The sequence below is a fragment of the Hevea brasiliensis genome, chromosome 14 (genome assembly GCF_030052815.1).
Source record: "Hevea brasiliensis isolate MT/VB/25A 57/8 chromosome 14, ASM3005281v1, whole genome shotgun sequence".
Classification (NCBI taxonomy): domain Eukaryota; kingdom Viridiplantae; phylum Streptophyta; class Magnoliopsida; order Malpighiales; family Euphorbiaceae; genus Hevea; species Hevea brasiliensis.
In genome coordinates, this window is record NC_079506.1 from 76,804,874 (window position 1) to 76,824,201 (window position 19,328).

Sequence of the window (19,328 nt, forward strand, 5' to 3'; positions counted from 1 at the left end):
TTTTATTACGCCCAAACATGTCTCTTGGTGACTTCAGTCATCATTCCTTTGTTTTAATAATCTCTGTTTTCCCCAATAACATAACTTATGTTCCTTATTCCATGGTATCCTATGAGTAGTTTTCCTGTAGCACCTAATCTAGGCATCTTGTTCGCGATCTTCACTCTTCCTATGACCTCAGTGGTCAACACCTATAAATCTTCTCACTCCATGCTACTTCAAATTCTTAATCTCTTTTGTGTCATTACTAAGGTACTTAGACCAATCCTCTATCCATCTTATGTAACTAGTCAGGTAGAGTCTCCTCCAAGGGCCAAGTGTATCATTTATCAACATTGGAAAGCAAACTGGGTCTCCTCTCTTATATGACAAATGTGTTTATTTTCCTGACAACTCAATCCATGCGACTTTATCAATTCTCACTCCTTCTCTGGAATGGAAATATCTAGACTTCTTCCTTTAGCTTCTTAGTATGTGGCCTATTTCTGACACATTAGCACTCAGATCGAGGCTCTACTACTCCTTTAATCTATCATCTCATAATAAATCTCTTAGTGTGTTCCTAGCATACCTATTCCTTCTTATCCTCATCATTATAACTGGCTCTATCGAGCTTTCTTCCTGTCCTTTGTATCTTATCCACTTCCCTTTCCCTCTTTCTGGTATTGTTGATATCTTTTCAACCTGCTGTACTTATTCCTTAATTTTAGTCCTATCTCACCCTTACACCTTTTCCTTCAAAGATGTTTATCCCATCATCAACTTTAACTTTCTTTTTATTTTTTAGTCTTATCATGATTACTAGTTTCATTACTTTGAGAATTCTAACCCTATGATTTACTCCTACCAGCACATTCTTCACCATATGTAATACTTATAATTACCAATAGAAATTTCTTTTTGTTTCTCCTTTCCCAACTTAACTATCAGAACATTACCATTCCCCACCAGCCTCAGTAGGAAATTTCTCATCCTGGATGGATAGGAGCCCTTGAAACTATAAGTTCCATATGAACTAACACGGCTGTGGGAAATGTGTGCCATGCCTTAATTCTAAACAAAATACTTCATGTGTTCATTCTCCTTAATATAATCACATATACTGCCTATAACTTTCCAAACTTCAGCCTCAACTTTTCCCCTTAGAAACAATTTCATCTATTGAAACTCATCCATAAATAGTACTTCCTCTAGCTCATAATTTAAAACGGTTGCAAACCTTGGTAGCTAACTCCATTTGACTCCTGTCACTATTCTGATCATCCTTTCATACTTAACACTAGGTATGTACTTACTGTCATTCTCATATCAGGAAATTATGTATGAATTTGTGCCTACCAAACTCTCAATAACTAGGTCTCCTTGACTCAGTCTCTGTTCCTTATATAACCTTCTAAAACCAAAAGCACATGCTAAACTTGAAAAGAAAGAAAAATATCCTCTTATATTCAACTATGCCGATTGTCCATATAATAACGTTTAACATATGTTTTTTTTTTTTTGGTCTTTCTCTTCAAATTTCATCATCTCTTAGCACAATTGTGCTCTACCTATAAGGTATCATCTGCATGAACCCTTTATCGTACCATTGTCCTTCCTGACATAATATTTTATAATTTATTAACTTTACTTATACTCGACCTATAATTCATATCTATCATCGTTTATATTGTGCCCTTAACTTTTGTTGATTCCTGAAAGATTTCTCTCACTAATAAATTCTTTCAACACTAATTCCACCCTTATCTATGGTCATTAATTTGATCCTTGAACTTTCTAGTGATTTATAACCACTCAGACTTGTCACTTTTCGTTCTACCCCTACTATTGTCCTGTCGTTATTGCTTTACTACAAAGTGATTCTGTTGATCACACTAAAAATGTTTGCCTGACATTCATAACGAACCTCTAACTACCTTCTCACTATCTCAAAAGTCTAACCTAAAGCCTATGTGATTATCTATAATTCTTTCCACTCATCATACCTATTTGATCCCTTAGACTGACTTTTATTCAACTTATTGCTTACTAACTTCTCTTTCTCTACCTAATTAGGTAATCCGCAATACCATCGCACACCTTCTAACCTTTGCTCATTATTATTGTATTTCTCGCCTAATCTTCATGATACTGTTAACAAGTTAAAAGAATCTTGCCCCATTGCTATCCACTTCACTTTAGGAATAAGGAATAGATAAAGTATGATCCGATCATGTAACTCCAAGCTCTATAATTTAGCCCCTGGCACTACCTCAACTACATCATGCTATGAGTATCACATTACTAGATTCCATATCTCCATCACTATTCTCACTAATGTGGTCCCATTTTGGGTTCTCCGTCCTTGTCATTTACCTTGCTAAGAATAACACTTAGCCTACCCTATGTCTTACTTTGTTCCTTTTATTATGCGCTCTTTAGGTTATCCTTTCATTTATTTCCTTTGTCTTACCCAAAATAGAACTTGACTATTCAATCCCTAGTTCCATTTTTCTTCCTAACATGACAACTGTACTTGCTAACTATATCTTTTAGAGTCTCTATCGCGTTATCATATGTTTGTGCTACTCAGATTTGGTCCTTTGATCACTCTAGCTAGTACTTCCACTGGCATTTAGATTATATTGCATCTGCAATTAATTGTATAAACTTTCATTCTGCACTTTCTTTATCCATTGGCCTTCTATGATTTATCTTTGCTAATTTATTACTCTTAATACTGTTATAATTAGATTATACTATTATTTTGAACAATATGAAGTTAGAAAGGAACTCAGGAAATTGCAGTCATACTTTTATCGTATGATCTCGATTCTTATCCTTTAGCTTACATAATACCCTTACTACCTCGAGAACTGATTCTATTGTAATTTTATTTATTTGTTATTATTATTATTATTATCTTTCTATGTTTACTCAATTCACCAAAACTTAAGATTCCGGGCTCCCAAACCCGTCATCCCATTCAAAGGATTTACATCATCATGATCTGATTATATATGATTCCTATAATGGAACTTTTATCCTCTCCAGGATACCCGAGCCAACTACTCTCTACCACACTCTACAGTCCCATCTGGGGCACTATTTTGTTGGTCACCATTATTTGTAATAAACCCCTATCCCTTTTGAAAGAATAAGACCACTTTACATCATAATTGACTGCGAAAAAGGTACTACATCTTCCACCTTGCCCAAAACCATGTCAAATTAATGTCTCTCTTATCATATCATAGCTCTGTAAATCATCAATTCATAGTTTCGACCTTCTCTAGGTAGTAGGGTTGTACTTTATTCCATACTGATACACACAAGGTATACTATTCTCATTAAGCTCTAAGCAAAATGTTTGTCATACTGCAAAAACCATCCAAAATTCCGTACCGAAGACTAGATGGTCTCACTCTATAGGTGTCACCTTTACTTTGCAACTAGTCCGAAACCTCTGGTCTGATGGCAACTCTTACTGTAACTCTAGCTCATGCTAGGGTAACTGAGTCACTGACTCTAGTTATCACCCAACTGTGACCTTTCAATATTCTAACTCTAGACTCTTAACCAGGAGTTTCCAACTCCTCTGCAGATATAGAACTCTGTTCTGGTATTACTGTACCAAAACAGAGACTGCCTGCAAACATCCACATCATAAGCACTACAGGGAAGTATGCAGCTCTACACAATAATCTCATGTCGGTACTGTAATCTGCAGCTTACAGAGCAGACATCGAGAACATTGTATAGTTACTACGATATGTCCTGACAGACTAAATCTCTTAATCTTTTATCTCTCTTGAATCTTCTATTATCATAAACTTATTCTGACTGGGTCATCCACTGATGACTGCCAGCAGTGGTACCCTCATCCTTATCTAGGGCAACTGTACTTTTAAGACTCACCTTTATGTACTCGTGCCTTGCACGAAATGGGCACACCATTTAAACCCATACTGACAAAAATATAGTATTTGTTGGAGTACGTGTTTCCATGGTAGACCTCAATAAGTTTGCTAAATCTATATCATGTTTCTATGTACTCCACGAAAATCAAGACACTAACTGAGGTACTTTTATATTTCCCGAGTTATAACGCAGAATCTAGAAACAAAGAATTACAGAAAAGACAAAACGGAATCCTATACTCCGCATGTAAAATCCTCACAAGACTCCCTTTTACACTCCCTTTTATATTATTTCCCATGAATCTAGAGCCTAAGCTCTGATACCAACTTTGTCACGACCCAACCTATGGGCCGGACCAGCACTAGGATCTGGGCCAGCTTAAAGCCCCCGAGGCCCGTAGAAAGCCTAACTATTCCTCAAATCCATAACCAGGCCCACAATTTAGGCCCAATATGCATATAAGATAATTTAAATCAAACTGTTATAATTTCATTTCGGGCCAACTTAGCCCAGAAATTTTCAGAAACTAAAATCAGGGGAGCCCAGCTCAACCCTATTACCTCATTTACAAACTGTTTAAATACCATACAAATCTTCATTTATTAATCTCAAAAATTTAAATTAACACAATTTCTAACAAGGTCCACACTATTACTAACAAATACGGAGTTCTAGATTTTAAATTTAGAAAAGATAGTAAAATAATTAAATAATCGACGTTAAACCTGTGAGGAAGAAAACAGGTTGCTCTGTAAAATAACTCCTCCTGTGGCCTGGAAAAATATTGAACAGGAGTGAGCGTTCGACTCAAAGAGTAAAATATCAATTTTAATCATAATCTCTATAACTATCTAAAGCTAATACACCCTGTAGAGTGAAATGCAACATCAACAATAATTGCACATCATAACATCAAAAAGGTAATTTGGAGCACTCACACACCCAGTAATATCAATCATAATATATGGGAGCTGATCCCCTATACAGCTCTCTTAAATCCAACCTGGTGCCAGCGAAGAACTCAAGTCGGACTTTCGCTTAATAAACCAAATCGGAGTCTCAGCGAAGTACTCAAGCCGTGACTACCCCAGAAGGATCGGGTCCTAGCGAAGATCTCAAGCTATGACTACCCGTCCTATCCATAGCCAACACCACATCACACGCACGCCAATGCATGCACACTGCTCCAAATTACCACAACAACATACATGGCACTTTAACAGTTGTGAATGCAACATAAAACGTGCCTAGAGTTTGACTACATAGATATATGCATATAGGTGATGCATGGGCATGCTTGAATATATAATAATACTGAAATTGCAATTAAAATTAATATTTTACTCACAGTACACCGATGATTATTGTGGCTGCTGGATGCAGGAAAATAGCTGACATCGATCACCTAATAATTAAATTATAAATTTATTAGTACTAAGTCAAAATAAAACTCTAAAGAGGCAACAGACAGCCTAATTTATGCCGGAAATTCGGCAGAATTTCCCCTATACCTGGAACCTACCCAACCTGCAAGAAGGCTCAATTAACACTTCTAAATTCAACTCATATCTCATCATCATTATATGGCCCCTCCTGGGCCCTCCAAACCAAGCAATACTCAAAACCTTAAAAATTACGTTTTAGTCTCTATAATTGACATTTTGTAAAAATCCACTCAAACATGCTCTAAAAATTCTAAAATTTTGTCCCGTGGTCCTTAATAATATTATAAGGCTATTACAAAATGAATTGTAATTTTCTAATCACCCATGAATATTTTATTCAAGAATTTTACTCGATTCCATAAGTTTTCAACAGCTAACATATTCTTAATTCAACCCAATTCAATATTCACATATTTAAACCTCCATCCTCAAGCTTCAACCAATTATATAAAATTTAAATATCTTAATTTCAAATAATCTTATATGCCCATATGCTAAAAATCTAACTAAATTCCATCTATATTTCTCAAAAATATTCTACAATCATTGAAAAATTTAACTAACACCATAGAATATCTCCAAATAATTTTACTTTCATCATATATTTTTCTTAGAATTTTTCTCCAATTTTTCCTGTTTAAGAAACACTGTATTTATGCTCCACAGACAGAGAAATAATAAAAATAGTCTTACCCGAAGTTTATCTGTGTCTTAAAAATTCCAAAAATTTATGAGGAAGCCTCTGGAAGTTGAATCATCTCCATAGCCCACCGGAGCCACCGCCGGAACCACCGCGCACGGTGGCCGACTGCCGGTCGCCGGCTACATTTGTCAAATCTGATCATACCACCATGCTCCTCTCCTCTTCCTCAGTCCATAGGTGGTCTCGGATCATCGATCCAACGGTCGGATCGTCCTAGATCTGACGAAAAAGCTTGAAAAACCCGAAACTTCTCTCCTCCATATCTCACTCATCCGACCTCCATTTGCTGCAAAATTGGTATCAAAAGAAAGGTCTCGGAACAAGCTTTCCAACGCTACTTGAATCGCCTCGATCTGATGTCAAATGAAGCCGGAATCGCGTCGGAAAGCCACTGCCCACTGTGCGCGCGTTTTCTGTCTCTTCTCCCTCTCTTGCCGCCGTTTCTGGTGTCTGGCCGTCGCCGGAGGGTTGCCGGGCGGGTGGGGAGCCTCTTGGGAAGTCGCCGGCCGGTCACTGGAGAAAGAGAGAAGAAGAAGAGAGGGGAGGAGAGGAGAGAAGGGAAACTGGGGGGGGGGGGGGGTTCCTCCTCCCGTTTTTGAACTTTTTTTTTTTTTTAATAAAAAGCTCGCTGTGACAGTGGAAACCCACTGTCACACGCCAAAATCTCATCATTTTTTTTTTCTAGTTGTTACAATCTTCCTTATCTTCATATTCTTTAAGGCCTCTTTAACTTTGGTAAATCTAATTCTACAAGTGTAATTATGATTATTCTCTTTCAAAGGAACATTAAGATATGTAAAGTCATCTTTATGGCTCAAATTAAATAACTTGTTGAAGTATTATCTCCATCTCTCTTTAATCATATTATCTGCTGACAAAACTTATTAATTATAATCCTTAAATGTACTTGATTTAGATCTTTACTTCTCCTTTCTTTAAGATATATTAGCTTGTACATCTCTTTCTTTCGCTCTCTTGTCCCCAGCTTTTGGTACAAATTAGCTAGAGATTTACCATGAGCCTCACTAGCTGCTTTTTTAACTTTTATACTTGCCAACTTATGTTTCTCAAAGGCTTGCCCATTTTTTGTTGTTGTTAAAAATCTATACCATTTCTTTTTCACTTTTATAACCTTATGAACCTTCTCACTTCACCACTAAGACTATTGTGAGCATGACCCTCTATCTTTGGATTTGCTAGTATATCTACTATTACTCTCTCAATGCAGCACGACCCTCATTGCAGTAATGCCGATATCAACAACATTCCATGCCCTTTCTTTTAATAGCTTCTCTTTGAAAGCTATTTGGTTCATCCTTTTAGGTTTGACCAACGAGTTTTAGATTACCTATTTCTCTTTTCTTTCCTCACTCCACTCTTAATCTTCGCATTCAAAGCCATTATCCTCTGCTGAGTGGTTAGAGTCTCACCAACTTTGCAACTTTTACATAGAGCTTTATCCCTTTTCTAGTGAGAAAGAAATCTATTTTGCTATGGTTACCTTCACTTTTAAAGATAACCAAGTATGATTCCAAGTGTTTGCCAAAATGAGATCATGGGCCAAAGCGAATTCTAGAATGATCTTCCCTTCGTCATTCCTACTCTCGCCCTTTTAAAATTGTCATTGTTACTACTCACATGTAAATTTTGATTTCCCCCAACAAAAATCTTATGGTCATTGGAAATTTGGAATCAGTGGTGGATGAAGAGAAAAAAATTGGGGGGTCCCTTGACACCTCTTTTTTTTTGTTTTTTTTTTGTTTAAATGCTCTTTATATGTGTGCGTGTGTATGTGTTGACCTCTCATAAATTTAATTATTGAACCCAAATTTAATTATTGAACACTCTTTTTGATAAAATTTAAAATTAATTAAGGCAAAAAAAAATCATATTGTGTTCTTTGTGTGTGTGTGTGTGTGACCCCTTATAAATTTAATCATTGAACAGTATAGTTTGTGACCCCTCATAAATTTAAATATTAAACCATCCTTTTGATAAAATTTAAAATTAGTCAAGACCAAAAAAAAAAAAAATTATGTTGCGCATTCAAAAATTTATTTCCTTTTAAATTTTTACTATAACTTTTTCAATAATGAACTTCATTAAGATAAAATGGTATAATTGTATATGTGATATACTAGTAAATTATTTTTAGTTACTTATATATATATTTGATAGAATTAATAATAATGTAAATTTTTAAATAGTTTTAAGGTATTAAATTTTATTGCGCTTCATATATTAACCCCCAGAAAAAGAAATTCTAGATCTACCACTAATTAAAATCCCTTGAACCAAAGCTTTTATTTCTTCTCAAAACTTGTTTTTAGCTTCCTTGTTCAGACCTACTTGAGGTGCACTAATGATCATCCACACTGATGATGATAATAGTCTCTTTTCCTAACAATAATTTTAAGGAAATAATTCTATCACCAAATCTCTTCACTTCCACCACCTTATCTTTGAGTCTTGGTTCTACAATGATTTCTTCCCCATTTTGATTCCTTTTAATCTTAAAGTGCCACAACTTATAAATCGTATTACAATCTCTCTCGCTTTTTCTCCTATATACCTTTTTTTTTATAAATCAAATAATTTTTATTAATAAATGCAGGGAAAAACTTAACATAATTGGCCAAACTAAAACCATGGTCAATAGACCATCCCACCAAACCCAAACTTGTGTCTAATTATGTTAAGTGAAAACATCTGGCTTTGAAACAAAAAAAAAGACCGTGAAAATCAGAGAAAAATACTACATCTGCAAAAACAAAGTGCCAAATATCGTAGCCTCAATTTAAAACATTTCCTATCATGTTTAAGAAAGGAGAACCCAAAACTAGTAGGCTAAATAAGTTTTTCAATCAATTTTAGAATAAAAAGGAAACTTTCATCTGTATCCCCACACAACATTGGATGTTGCATATTGACCAATCAAATAGAATGCCTAGCAAGAAAAGAGATAGCAAATAAACATCAAAGTCAAGTAGTGAACTTAGAGCTTTGGTGACACCTTGCCTAGGTAGAGAGTCAGCAATTGAATTACCTTCCCTTAAATGTGTTCAAAGCATATGTTTGAATCAACATTTTGAGGTTGTTGATCTCATTGAAGACATATTGCAGTCTGAAGGCCTATTTTCAATGGTTAAATTTATTGAAGTAATGGCAATTAAAGAGTCTAATTCAAGGATGAATCCGTGAAAAGATGGGGTAGAATGTGACACTAAAATTTGCAATGCTTTTTTTCTTTTTATAGCAAACACCTCTGCATCATTCAAATCACAAACACCATATGGAGCAAAAAAAAAATGCAAAAAAAAAAAAAATTCTAGATGAAATTCCTAAGCACACTACCAATGCTAGTAGGACCTAGTTTATCGATGGCCAAAGCATTTGTATTTCATTTACCATAGTTTAAAAGAGTGGAGGGTTTACCAAATGATTAGTGGTCTAGAAGTTTTTGTCACTTAATATGCTTAAATAAAATCCATAGCTAGGGTAAGGTCTTGAAGCTTAAAGTACATTCAACATAAGAGCTTAACTAGAAGGAAGCTTTACAAGGGATACTTTAAAAAACCTTTTGATATCAAAATTAATTTCTTCAAAAATCAATTGATTCTGACATGGCCATATGAACCATAACTCAGCAAAGAAAATTCTCATCCAAACCTTTTTATGCAATTCATTGGAAACCAATCCATCCTATTGAAATAAAAGTTGACTTAGAGAATAGGGAGGACATCATGCTGAACCCCACCGCTTAAGAAGATGGCACCAAATATTCAAAGATATTGGTCATAAGATGAACAAAAAATAGAGTGACATACTAAATCCTTTGCATAAATGATTCCCTAATTAAGAAGCAACTCTTTAGTAGTAGTTTTTCCGCAAGATGGCTAGCCAAGAGAAAACTTCGTTTTAAGAGGTGCCAGTCCTTTCCAAACCCTAGCTATGAAATCTCTTGAGTTGTAAGTTAGAAGACGAGAGAATCAAACAAGCAAACTTGGCATTGTAAAATCCTTTATAATCAAACTTCTAAATGATTCTATCATCTCTAAAAGTGCATAGGTAAACATCCTAGAAGACAAATTATGTTAATCCTCATCCCCTTTATAATATTCACAAGCTACATTGATTTTCTAGTCAATGATCCTATATCATTTTCTATTGTCATTCAAAAAAATCATTTCTTTTTTTTTTAATATTTTGATTAATCTTTAAGGATAGCAATAGAGTCTTTAAGGATAGCAATAAAGTGAGGATTTTTCATTTCTTACGTAGGTTTGTTTTATATGTTGTGTGTGTGTGTGAGGGGGCAATCTCCATTTAGGGGATGAAACTCTTTCTCTCTAATTTGTGTCTTTCCTTTATCAATATCTTAGATGCTTTTGTTATTGTCATATATCTGTAGACAACCTTAGGGAGGGAGTGAATTTAGTCAAATATTATTGTTCTATTATATGTTTATTCTTCTCTTCTTTTTTTTTTATTATACATTTTTTTAATGGTTTATACACTTTCCCAATATACAAAATAGAGTCTAAAATTTAAAAACCAAAGAAAAAACTCTTTTCCCCTCTCTTTTCTTCTCCCAAAATTCAAAGGCAACCTTTCCATAGCCTATCCTTGGTGGCTTCCACCGGCAATATACATTCCATTTTGGCTCTTTTTTTCTTCATTTGTTTTGGTGCTTTTTTATTTGCATTTCTTTTTCTTTGCCCTTAGGGATTCTTTCTACCATATAATGAGTTTAATTTTTCAAGTGTTTTTTCCCTTTTCACATCAAGACATATCTTAAAAAATTTCAACCTTTTATATCTTAAAAAGGGTAAATCAATGCATGAAATATTTCACATTTGTAAATTATGTGAAAATGGATCTTAATGCTAATTTGACATTATGAGATGGAGATTTTGCATAAAAGCCAAGAATACAAAATGCAGCTAACAGAAGAAGCTTTGGTTCTCTTGCTTTTGTGTGAAACTACCATTTTAATTTGTCTACTTTTGTGACATCTAAATCAGATGTCCTTCCGTCTATTATTGCCTCTAGTTTAAGTGAAAAAATAAATATACCCTTTATTCAATTAAGAAAAATTAATTATTTGGCTTTTGGGGTTTGACTGATATTATGATTTAATCCTTATATTTTGAAAATCGAACGATTAGTCCCTCACTTATATTTTCTTTCAATTAAAATTAATTGTTATCAAATAAATTAATTCTTTCTGCTCTATAAAAAGAATTCAAGAAAAAATTTTAAAAAGAAACAAGTTAATAAGAAAAAAAAAATTCTAATAATTTTAATAATTATCAAATAAATAGACTAAATTGTTTAATTTTTAAAATACAGGACCAATATTAGTAAAAATCCAAGGATCAAATGATATATATGTATGTGTTTGTGTGTTCCCTACATGCTCTCTTTCTAGCTTGAACCATTAACGAAAGTAAAGATAGAGATGAGGCAGCAATGACATTTCATACCTTAAGGGGTGGGGTTTATGATTTTTCATAAGCAAGCAAAGAATTTTATTAAAATAAGAAAGAAAACAAAACAAGAAAAAAAAAAAAAAAAGCACCACAAGACCCCTAAGCTAGCAAATAGAGTAAACACCCACACAGTGGAAAAACAAAAAAGCCAGAAGAAAAACTGAGGAGACCAAAACGGGGTGGAAGAGAGGTTTCTGGTTTGTTTGCCTCTGTTTTGTTTTTCTTTGTAATATTTGTCTTTAAAATGAATCATTTATACAACAACAATTAAGCCTTAATTCCAAACTAGTTAAAGTCGATTATATGATTTTTTTTGTCATTTACCTCTGTTAGACACTAAGTCTGCATGAATATTCATAAAATCATCTATATATATAAAAAAAATTATATATATATATATGTATAGTGAAATAGAGAAGACAACAAAATCAAATAATCACTAAAGAGAAAAATAGAGAATTTTATTTCTTATAATAAAAGGTTAGGGATTAGGAAAAAGAGATCAAAAAATATTGTTCATTAAAGAAGGGATGTGGATGGACTTTGCTTCATCCTTCTTTTGCCCTATTATTATTCCTAATCACACTTCATTCTTTTATCGCATGCCAAAACAATGCAAAACCTTAATTACTAATATAGGCAATGTCATTCATCAAATGGATCAAGTCTCTATTGTTGTTTATAAAAAATTATAACAAATAATGTAAAATACAACCATCTATATATATAAGTTAAAAAGTTGTCAAAACAATGATTATTGCATATCCATCTCTCTCTTTCTTTCATATATACCACATTGGATCTTCTTAAGAAAAATGTATACAAGCGTCAACTTGAAAAGTTGGTGAACAAGAAATGATTGAAGCAAACCTAATTTGAACTTATTGTTGCTTGCTTGTTCCAAGACAAGTAGCTTGGATCTCCCAAAGGCCTACAAAATTACACCAAAAAACCATCTCAAACATTTAAAATATCTATTTGAATTATGATTAGCATTTGTGTTGGTATTTGCTTGAAAAGGTTCATGCTAATTATGAGTGGATTATGAACTAGTGAATAGACATACTTGTTTGAACAATTAACTCACCTTGGCTTAAAAACAAAAATAAGGATGAAGCTTATTGCTAAGAGCAAGTTCAATCCACCAATGAATATATATGCAATGCCTAGAGAATTATTTTTGCCACCTATCCATGTAGTTGTGGAGAGGACTAGCCTCTTTTTGCCTCCATAACCGTAAGAATTATAATTGTTTTGTATTTGAACTTCAATTGCATCATTGGCTTGAAGGTCCGTCTCTATCCTTCCATAAAGTTTTCGAAAAGTTGACAGTGCTGCTGTACGCATCCAAACCATAAGATCTTCTTGTTCACTTAACTGTTAAATGCAAAACAAGGATAGAGTATGATTGAATAAAACATAGCAATATAGAGTAACTTAGCGCACAAAGTATCTTGCACTTGCAGACTCCGGAGAGGATTGATATACATAGCCTTATCTCTGCTTTGCAAAAAAGCTATTTCTGTTGCTTGAACCCGTTCCGGGTAACAAGCATAGTAAAGTAAATAATGAAAAAGATTAAAGGAGACACTTACAGGAATGCTGGAATTTAGTGATCCGCCTCCAATTAAACTACCAGCTTGAAAGTTTATAGGATAAACATCAGAACCAAATTTACGTTCTTTATCACTTCTCCAAGCAATGTCCTTTTTGTTGACCTCTAAAGCTTTGTTTTCCACTTTGAAATTATAAGTGTCATTAAACAAACTCCAAGCAACAAGCCCACATGGAACAATTGGTTTTCCATCTACTAAATCTTCAGGCTTACAGTTGCTTACATCATTCTCACTTGCTTTGCTTTGCAACTGTTTATCACTTCGACTTCTTACATATCTGCAAGCAATAATTTATGAGAAAAAAAATATATTAGTAAATATTTCTCTAAGAAAAAAAAAAGATGGTTTCAATATTTAATTTTAACACAAAATCAATTTTTGTTTCTTCATTTAATCAGCAGATGATGGCTTTAATGTAATGGTAAAGTTATTCCCCTTATAACCTGGAGATTAGCGATTTGAGATACGGGAAATAGCCTCTCTGCAAAGTAGGGATAAGGTTGGGTAGATCAATTTTCTCTAGAGTTCGCAAGTATGGGATTCATCATGCATTCAGTGACTTTTTTTTTTCTTATTTAACCAGAAAAATTTAAGAAATTAAATGGAAAATCATTTTCACTCACCGGCGATGATTCTGATAAAAATTGTCAAGTTGATAATACACGTAGACAGGACTTTTCATTAGCTTTGGAACCTGAAAATATAAACAATAAACTCACATTTTTAACAGTGAAAAATAAAATTAAAACCCAATTAAGGTGGTGATGAGGAAAAATAGAAGAATCAATACAATCAAATTTCTGGTACAGATCTTGTTTGATTTGCTGTTCTGGATATACTCGAGAGGGAGATTGCGATGAGTACTAGGAATGCAATCTTTATCATAGCGATCTACAATTTCCACCACCTATAAATCCATCAAAATTAAAAATATAATTTGGAAATTATTGAAAATAAGCATAATTAGGCGTGCAGCTATAAGAGGATTAGAAATGTATTACACTTTCCGATGCAAATAAGGATGCTAGGCCAAGAGGGAGGAAGACAACAGCAACAGTTGTGAACGATGCAATCACCTGAAATTCATTAAAATCCCACCATTGATGTCTCAAGCCAGAACATTATGTGTGAAGAAGTAAATTAAAGAGAATAAACCTTACCAATCCTGGAGTTAGAATTGGCTTGCAGGCAGGAAGATCTTGTTGTGTGAACCTTGAATCTGCAGAAGTGAAAATTATATGAAAAAATAAATATTAATTTTTTTATATAAAATGGAAAAATGGTTAATAATAATGAAAGTGAGAAGAAATAACAACATTTGGGTTTGTGGGAATTCTTCTTGGAAGAAGATACAGAATCATCATCTACTCCATTGGAGCTCTTTGCCCCTCTCATTCTAATATCAATGACAACAGTGTCTGGCATTAAAGGTGAAAATAAGAAGATTGTTTTCGGGTGAATCAGCTTGAAATTGAGCCCTTGTTTCCTTAATATTTGATTTCCAATTCTTCTATTTTGGCTTCCAATTTTCCATTTTGAGAGGCTTTTTAATTATCATTTTTTATTTGGATTCAGTTTGATCGTACAGTAAAAAATGGTTCAGAAGCGGAGGGCCATCAAAAGAAAGAAAATGTGATTTACAAGAAAAAGAAAAAAGAAGATTGCTTACCAAGAATTGTACATGACTAAAATAGATATATGTTGACACAAATATAGGAGGCTAATTAAGAATTTACTTGGTGCATTTGGTGCATTAAAATAGTGAATCATATATGCCATTGTTAGCTTCTTGATGTTATGATATATTTACGTCCAACCACATCCACAAAAGCATTCTAAGTTTTGGCCCGATATAGGTGCAATGAGATACTTTCAAATATATAGGGATGAGAAAGACACAATATTTCTTATCGAGTGTATGATCAACTTATCTATTTACCCATTTTTCTATAAAAAAAAGATAATAATGCATCACATATTAATAAATACATTAGCAAATATACATGGAATTCACATAATAAATATAATCTAGCATAAATATATGAATATGAGAGCATATTAATAAAGAATAATTTCAAAAATTATCTTGTAATTTAATATTTTGTCACTTAAAAAACAAAATTTTATTTTTATCAAATAAGTAATTTGTTACTCTATGATAATAACGTAGTAAATACAAAATGATGACACAAATAGAGTGTTTGTTTTAATTTATAAATGGTCAAATTAGCTTATAAGCTCCAAAAATAAATTTACTTGTTTGTTTATAAGCTAAGCATATAAGTTAAAAGAAACCCCTCTTCTCTTCTATTTTCCTTTTGTTCGTTAGATCTTTTCCTTGGGCTGCCATTAGTGGGTTTCTCATTAGAGAGTATCCCTAGATCAATTTTCTTTCGTCTTTATTTGTTTTATTTATTTTTTGTTGTGTTTTAATAGGCTCTTTGGCAATTCAAAATATAGTGTAGATCATTAGTTCTTTTTTTTTTTTTTTGGTTGGAAGTCCATTTCTCTATTTATATTTTTTGTAGTTTAACCTCTTTTGTAGGCCACAGAGGTAGTAATTTCTAAAATATCAGTGTTAAGGTTTCTTTAGTTATTTAAAATAAAAAATTACCTATTATTACTCGAAAGATCATTCTTCTCTACCTAGATCATCTCCGAACAGAGGATTTTAGGTGTCTGTGTTTGCATTTTTTTTTTGCTCTCTTGAGAAGATTGTGATGTACTTGTCTTATGATTCTTATTAATAAATTGCTAAAATTTGTTAACAATAAAAAGCTTGTAAGTTAAAAAAAATAATAATAAATTGGGGACTATCTTTTCATTTTGGTGCTTATAAACTATATACTTATAAGCCAATTTGACTAAATATTTTATTATATTTTTCTCATTTAATTTTTAAAATTTTATCACATATTTCATATTTCATATCATTTTTAGTAATTTTAACAACAAATATGCTTATAAACTATTTTTTACCAAATGTGTTAATTACTTATCAGTTACTTATAAACACTTTAACTAAATACATAATTAGTTATAAATTTAAATTAGCTAACAAGCATATAAACTAATTTTTATAAGCAAGTCAACACCTTCTAATTTATAGGAAGATATTCTAATGAAAAATGAATTTTTATTTCTCAAGCGTGAAATTATATAATATATTTTAAAAATCAATCCATTGATAATCTCCAAAAAAAAGAACCAAAAATGTGTTTAGTTTAGCTTTCACCTTGGGTTCAACTTCGAATGAAGGTTTTCTTTTTCCTAAATTTCTTGTTTTCATATAAAAATAGAGAGAGAAAGGAGAAATATTAATGTTGAAATTCATTAACACGTACCATACTCTAATATCGTATAAAATAGGAGTAATTCTATTTCTAAAAGGGTTGAAACTCCTATTTAAATTAAGGGAAAAACTTGTTTATAATTTGTTTATTATAGATTTAAAATATAAATATGTAAGTTTTATTGATTTTATTTCTCTCTCTCTCTCTCTCTCTCTCTCTCTCTCTCTCTCTCTCTCTCTCTCTCTCTATATATATATATATATATATATATTGTGTTTTGTGTCTATAATAAACTGAACTTGATAAGTGCAAGAGCTTACAATGATTTACATTAAGTTTTTAAAAATACAAATTTAGCTAGCTGCACTATTACACTATAATTTTTCATTTTCCATGCCTGCACATATCATTGTCTTGGAAAAATTTTGTTTGGAGCATTCAAACAAATATTTTCTTGTTTAGATAGAAAAATAAGTTATTTTTTAAAAGGAAAACTTTTTTGAGACTTCAATAATTTTACTAAAATATAAAAAATTATAAATATATGATATAAAGATATGGCTAAATAATTAAAAAAAATCCAAACCTTTATAAGATTTTAATTTTAGCAAAATTTTTTAATTTTATCAATTTAGTCTCAAACTTCCGTATTAATTTCAATTTTAGCATTTTACTTAATTAGATGATTTAATTAATAAAAACAATTTAAATATTTACCAACATTATTAATATTAGTCAATCATTTTAATTTTTTTTATCATTTAGCAATTATTCTCAAATAAAACAAATAAAAATATTATTCCACTGAATCAAGCACTCACTTTTTTGGAAGTTATAATTAGATTTATTTTGGTTATATTATTTATTAATATTTTATGGTTAAACGTCTTTTTTTTTTTTTATTATTTGTTAGGCCTTAAATTCAAGATAAAAATGATTAGAAACATGTTAATTAAAAGTATAATAGAAAAGGAGAAAAAAAATTAAAATTAAGATAACAATATATATTGGATATATTATTCAATTATTATTATTTTTAATTAATATGAAGTTTCTTAAAATTAATGAAAATATTACAATTATTGAACAAATTAATAAAATTAAATATATTAGCTAAAACTAACAATAAATAAATAAAAAGATTTGAATAATTTGTCAATTGATGAATTTAATTGTTTTTAATTAAATTTATTGTTAAAATTGAAAACAATATGAAAAGTTTATGATTAAATTGATAAAATTAAAATGTTCGATTAAAATAAAGATTAAATGTTTGATTAAATTGATAATTAAAATAAAGATTCTGATTTTTTTTTCCATTTAGCCTAAAAATATATATTTATTAGTCCATTGATAGCTCACAATCATTAATAATTTTTTGCTATAGTTTAAAATTTGAATAATATATATTTTAAATATATTTAGATATTGTGTTACTTAAATTATTTAATTTTATTTATATATTTCAATAATAAAATAAATGTTATCAATAATTTTATATTATTTAGTAATAAAATAATTAATACGACATAATAAGTTAACATTTATATTTTTATTTTAATAGTAAAATAAATTATATGATATACGCCTTATTAATCGTTTTACATATCAACAGTAATAGTAATAGCAACACAATTTTACTAAATATTTAATATAAACCATAAATTAATTACTATTAGTTATTGATTATTAGCTAATAGTAACATATACTATTAAAATAAGGTATACTAAAATAAATAATAAGGATTCAAATATAAAGTTTTATGAATGTGAGAGGATTTTAATAAATTACTCTAGTTTTATGAATCCCTTCCCCTCAAACATGAATGCAACAACCCACACTTTGATCAGTCAATCCTGGACAATTCTCGCTTCCCTTCACTGTTAAACCTAGAAAAACCCCTCCCACTAACAGATACTGTATGCTTTTTTTCTAGTTTTAATTTGTAAATTTGCTTCTTTATTTTAGGTTTTCATTGATTTTTGCATTTGTTCATTTGATTATAATTTTGCACTCCATTTATGCATCCACTCCTAATGTGTTTCCTATAATGGATCCATTTTGTGAATTTCAATTGAATTTCTTATGATTTTGGATGTTGATATAAAGGATGGGTTTCTGAATTTCAATTGAATTTACATTTTTATGGATTTGGTAGATGGGAAGAGAAAGCATGGGTTAGATATGGAGAGAGAGAGAGAGAGAGAGAGAGAGAGAGAGAGAGAGAGAGGTTGAGGGGGAGAGAGAGAGCCAATAGAGCTTATAAGTGTGTGTGTGAGAGAGAGATAAAGAGCAGAGAAAAGATTTTAGGGAGAGAGAGCAAAGAGAGGTCCAGAAAGAGTAAGAAAAGAGTCTTGACACAAAGAGTTAGGAGATATTATAGGTGTGAGATAGAAGGAAACAAAGAGCAGTGAAAAGGTTTTAGGGAGAGAGAGAGAGAGAGAGAGAGAGAGAGAGAGAAGAGCATATCCGAAGCCAAAGCAAGCACACAGGCGCGAGGCAGATCTCTTTTGCATCTCCTGCCATTGAAAAACTAGATGCCCAAGAAAGTGGTTACTGATAACATCCCCAGGAGGCACCATACATACTAAAAGGAGGACCCGTCGATCCTAGCAGATCTTAGATTTAAGTTGGAAGACACAATCACCAACCCGCCCCTACCCACCAACAACTACGTAGCCACAGTAGGAGAGCTTTACCGCTGCTAATCTTGGAACTAAAGCCATCGCAAGTTTCATCACAGGTTTTAGATATTCCTCACAAACGAACCACAGTTCTGCATGTAAATAGAACAAAATGCAAAACTATCAACAAACCTTGCCTGGAGGGGTGAGGGTAGGCCCACTCTGGCCTTGAGAAGGGGGGTCATTTAGAGCTT

General features: G+C 32.0%; 1 protein-coding gene and 1 long non-coding RNA gene across 2 annotated transcripts; both read right to left on the bottom strand.

Annotated features, from left to right (window-relative positions):
• Nucleotides 1-4,481: 4,481 nt before the first annotated feature.
• LOC131173205 (uncharacterized) lies at nucleotides 4,482-6,396 on the bottom strand. The gene is made up of 2 exons (XR_009143438.1): nucleotides 5,249-6,396; nucleotides 4,482-4,673 (listed from the first exon to the last, which is right to left on the bottom strand). It is a non-coding gene; the product is annotated as an uncharacterized LOC131173205 (long non-coding RNA).
• A 5,842-nt stretch (nucleotides 6,397-12,238) lies between these two features.
• On the bottom strand, nucleotides 12,239-14,761 carry LOC110649571 (ALA-interacting subunit 3-like). The gene is made up of 8 exons (XM_021804180.2): nucleotides 14,473-14,761; nucleotides 14,317-14,375; nucleotides 14,158-14,232; nucleotides 13,947-14,063; nucleotides 13,780-13,850; nucleotides 13,136-13,433; nucleotides 12,628-12,917; nucleotides 12,239-12,471 (listed from the first exon to the last, which is right to left on the bottom strand). The coding sequence occupies exons 1-8, from the start codon at nucleotides 14,579-14,581 to the stop codon at nucleotides 12,411-12,413; spliced, it is 1,080 nt and encodes a 359-aa protein (XP_021659872.2). The 5' UTR covers nucleotides 14,582-14,761; the 3' UTR covers nucleotides 12,239-12,410.
• Between the last annotated feature and the right edge of the window lie 4,567 nt (nucleotides 14,762-19,328).

Bases quoted from the DNA above. Each gene is read 5' to 3' on its own strand.
- LOC110649571 (XM_021804180.2), bottom strand. From the start codon at position 14,581: ATGCCAGACACTGTTGTCATTGATATTAGAATGAGAGGGGCAAAGAGC. The intron at 13,434-13,779 runs GTGAGTGAAAAT...TATTGCTTGCAG, and splicing joins TTTTATCAGAATCATCGCCG to ATATGTAAGAAGTCGAAGTG. The intron at 12,472-12,627 runs GTGAGTTAATTG...GTAATTTTGTAG, and splicing joins ATTTTTGTTTTTAAGCCAAG to GCCTTTGGGAGATCCAAGCT.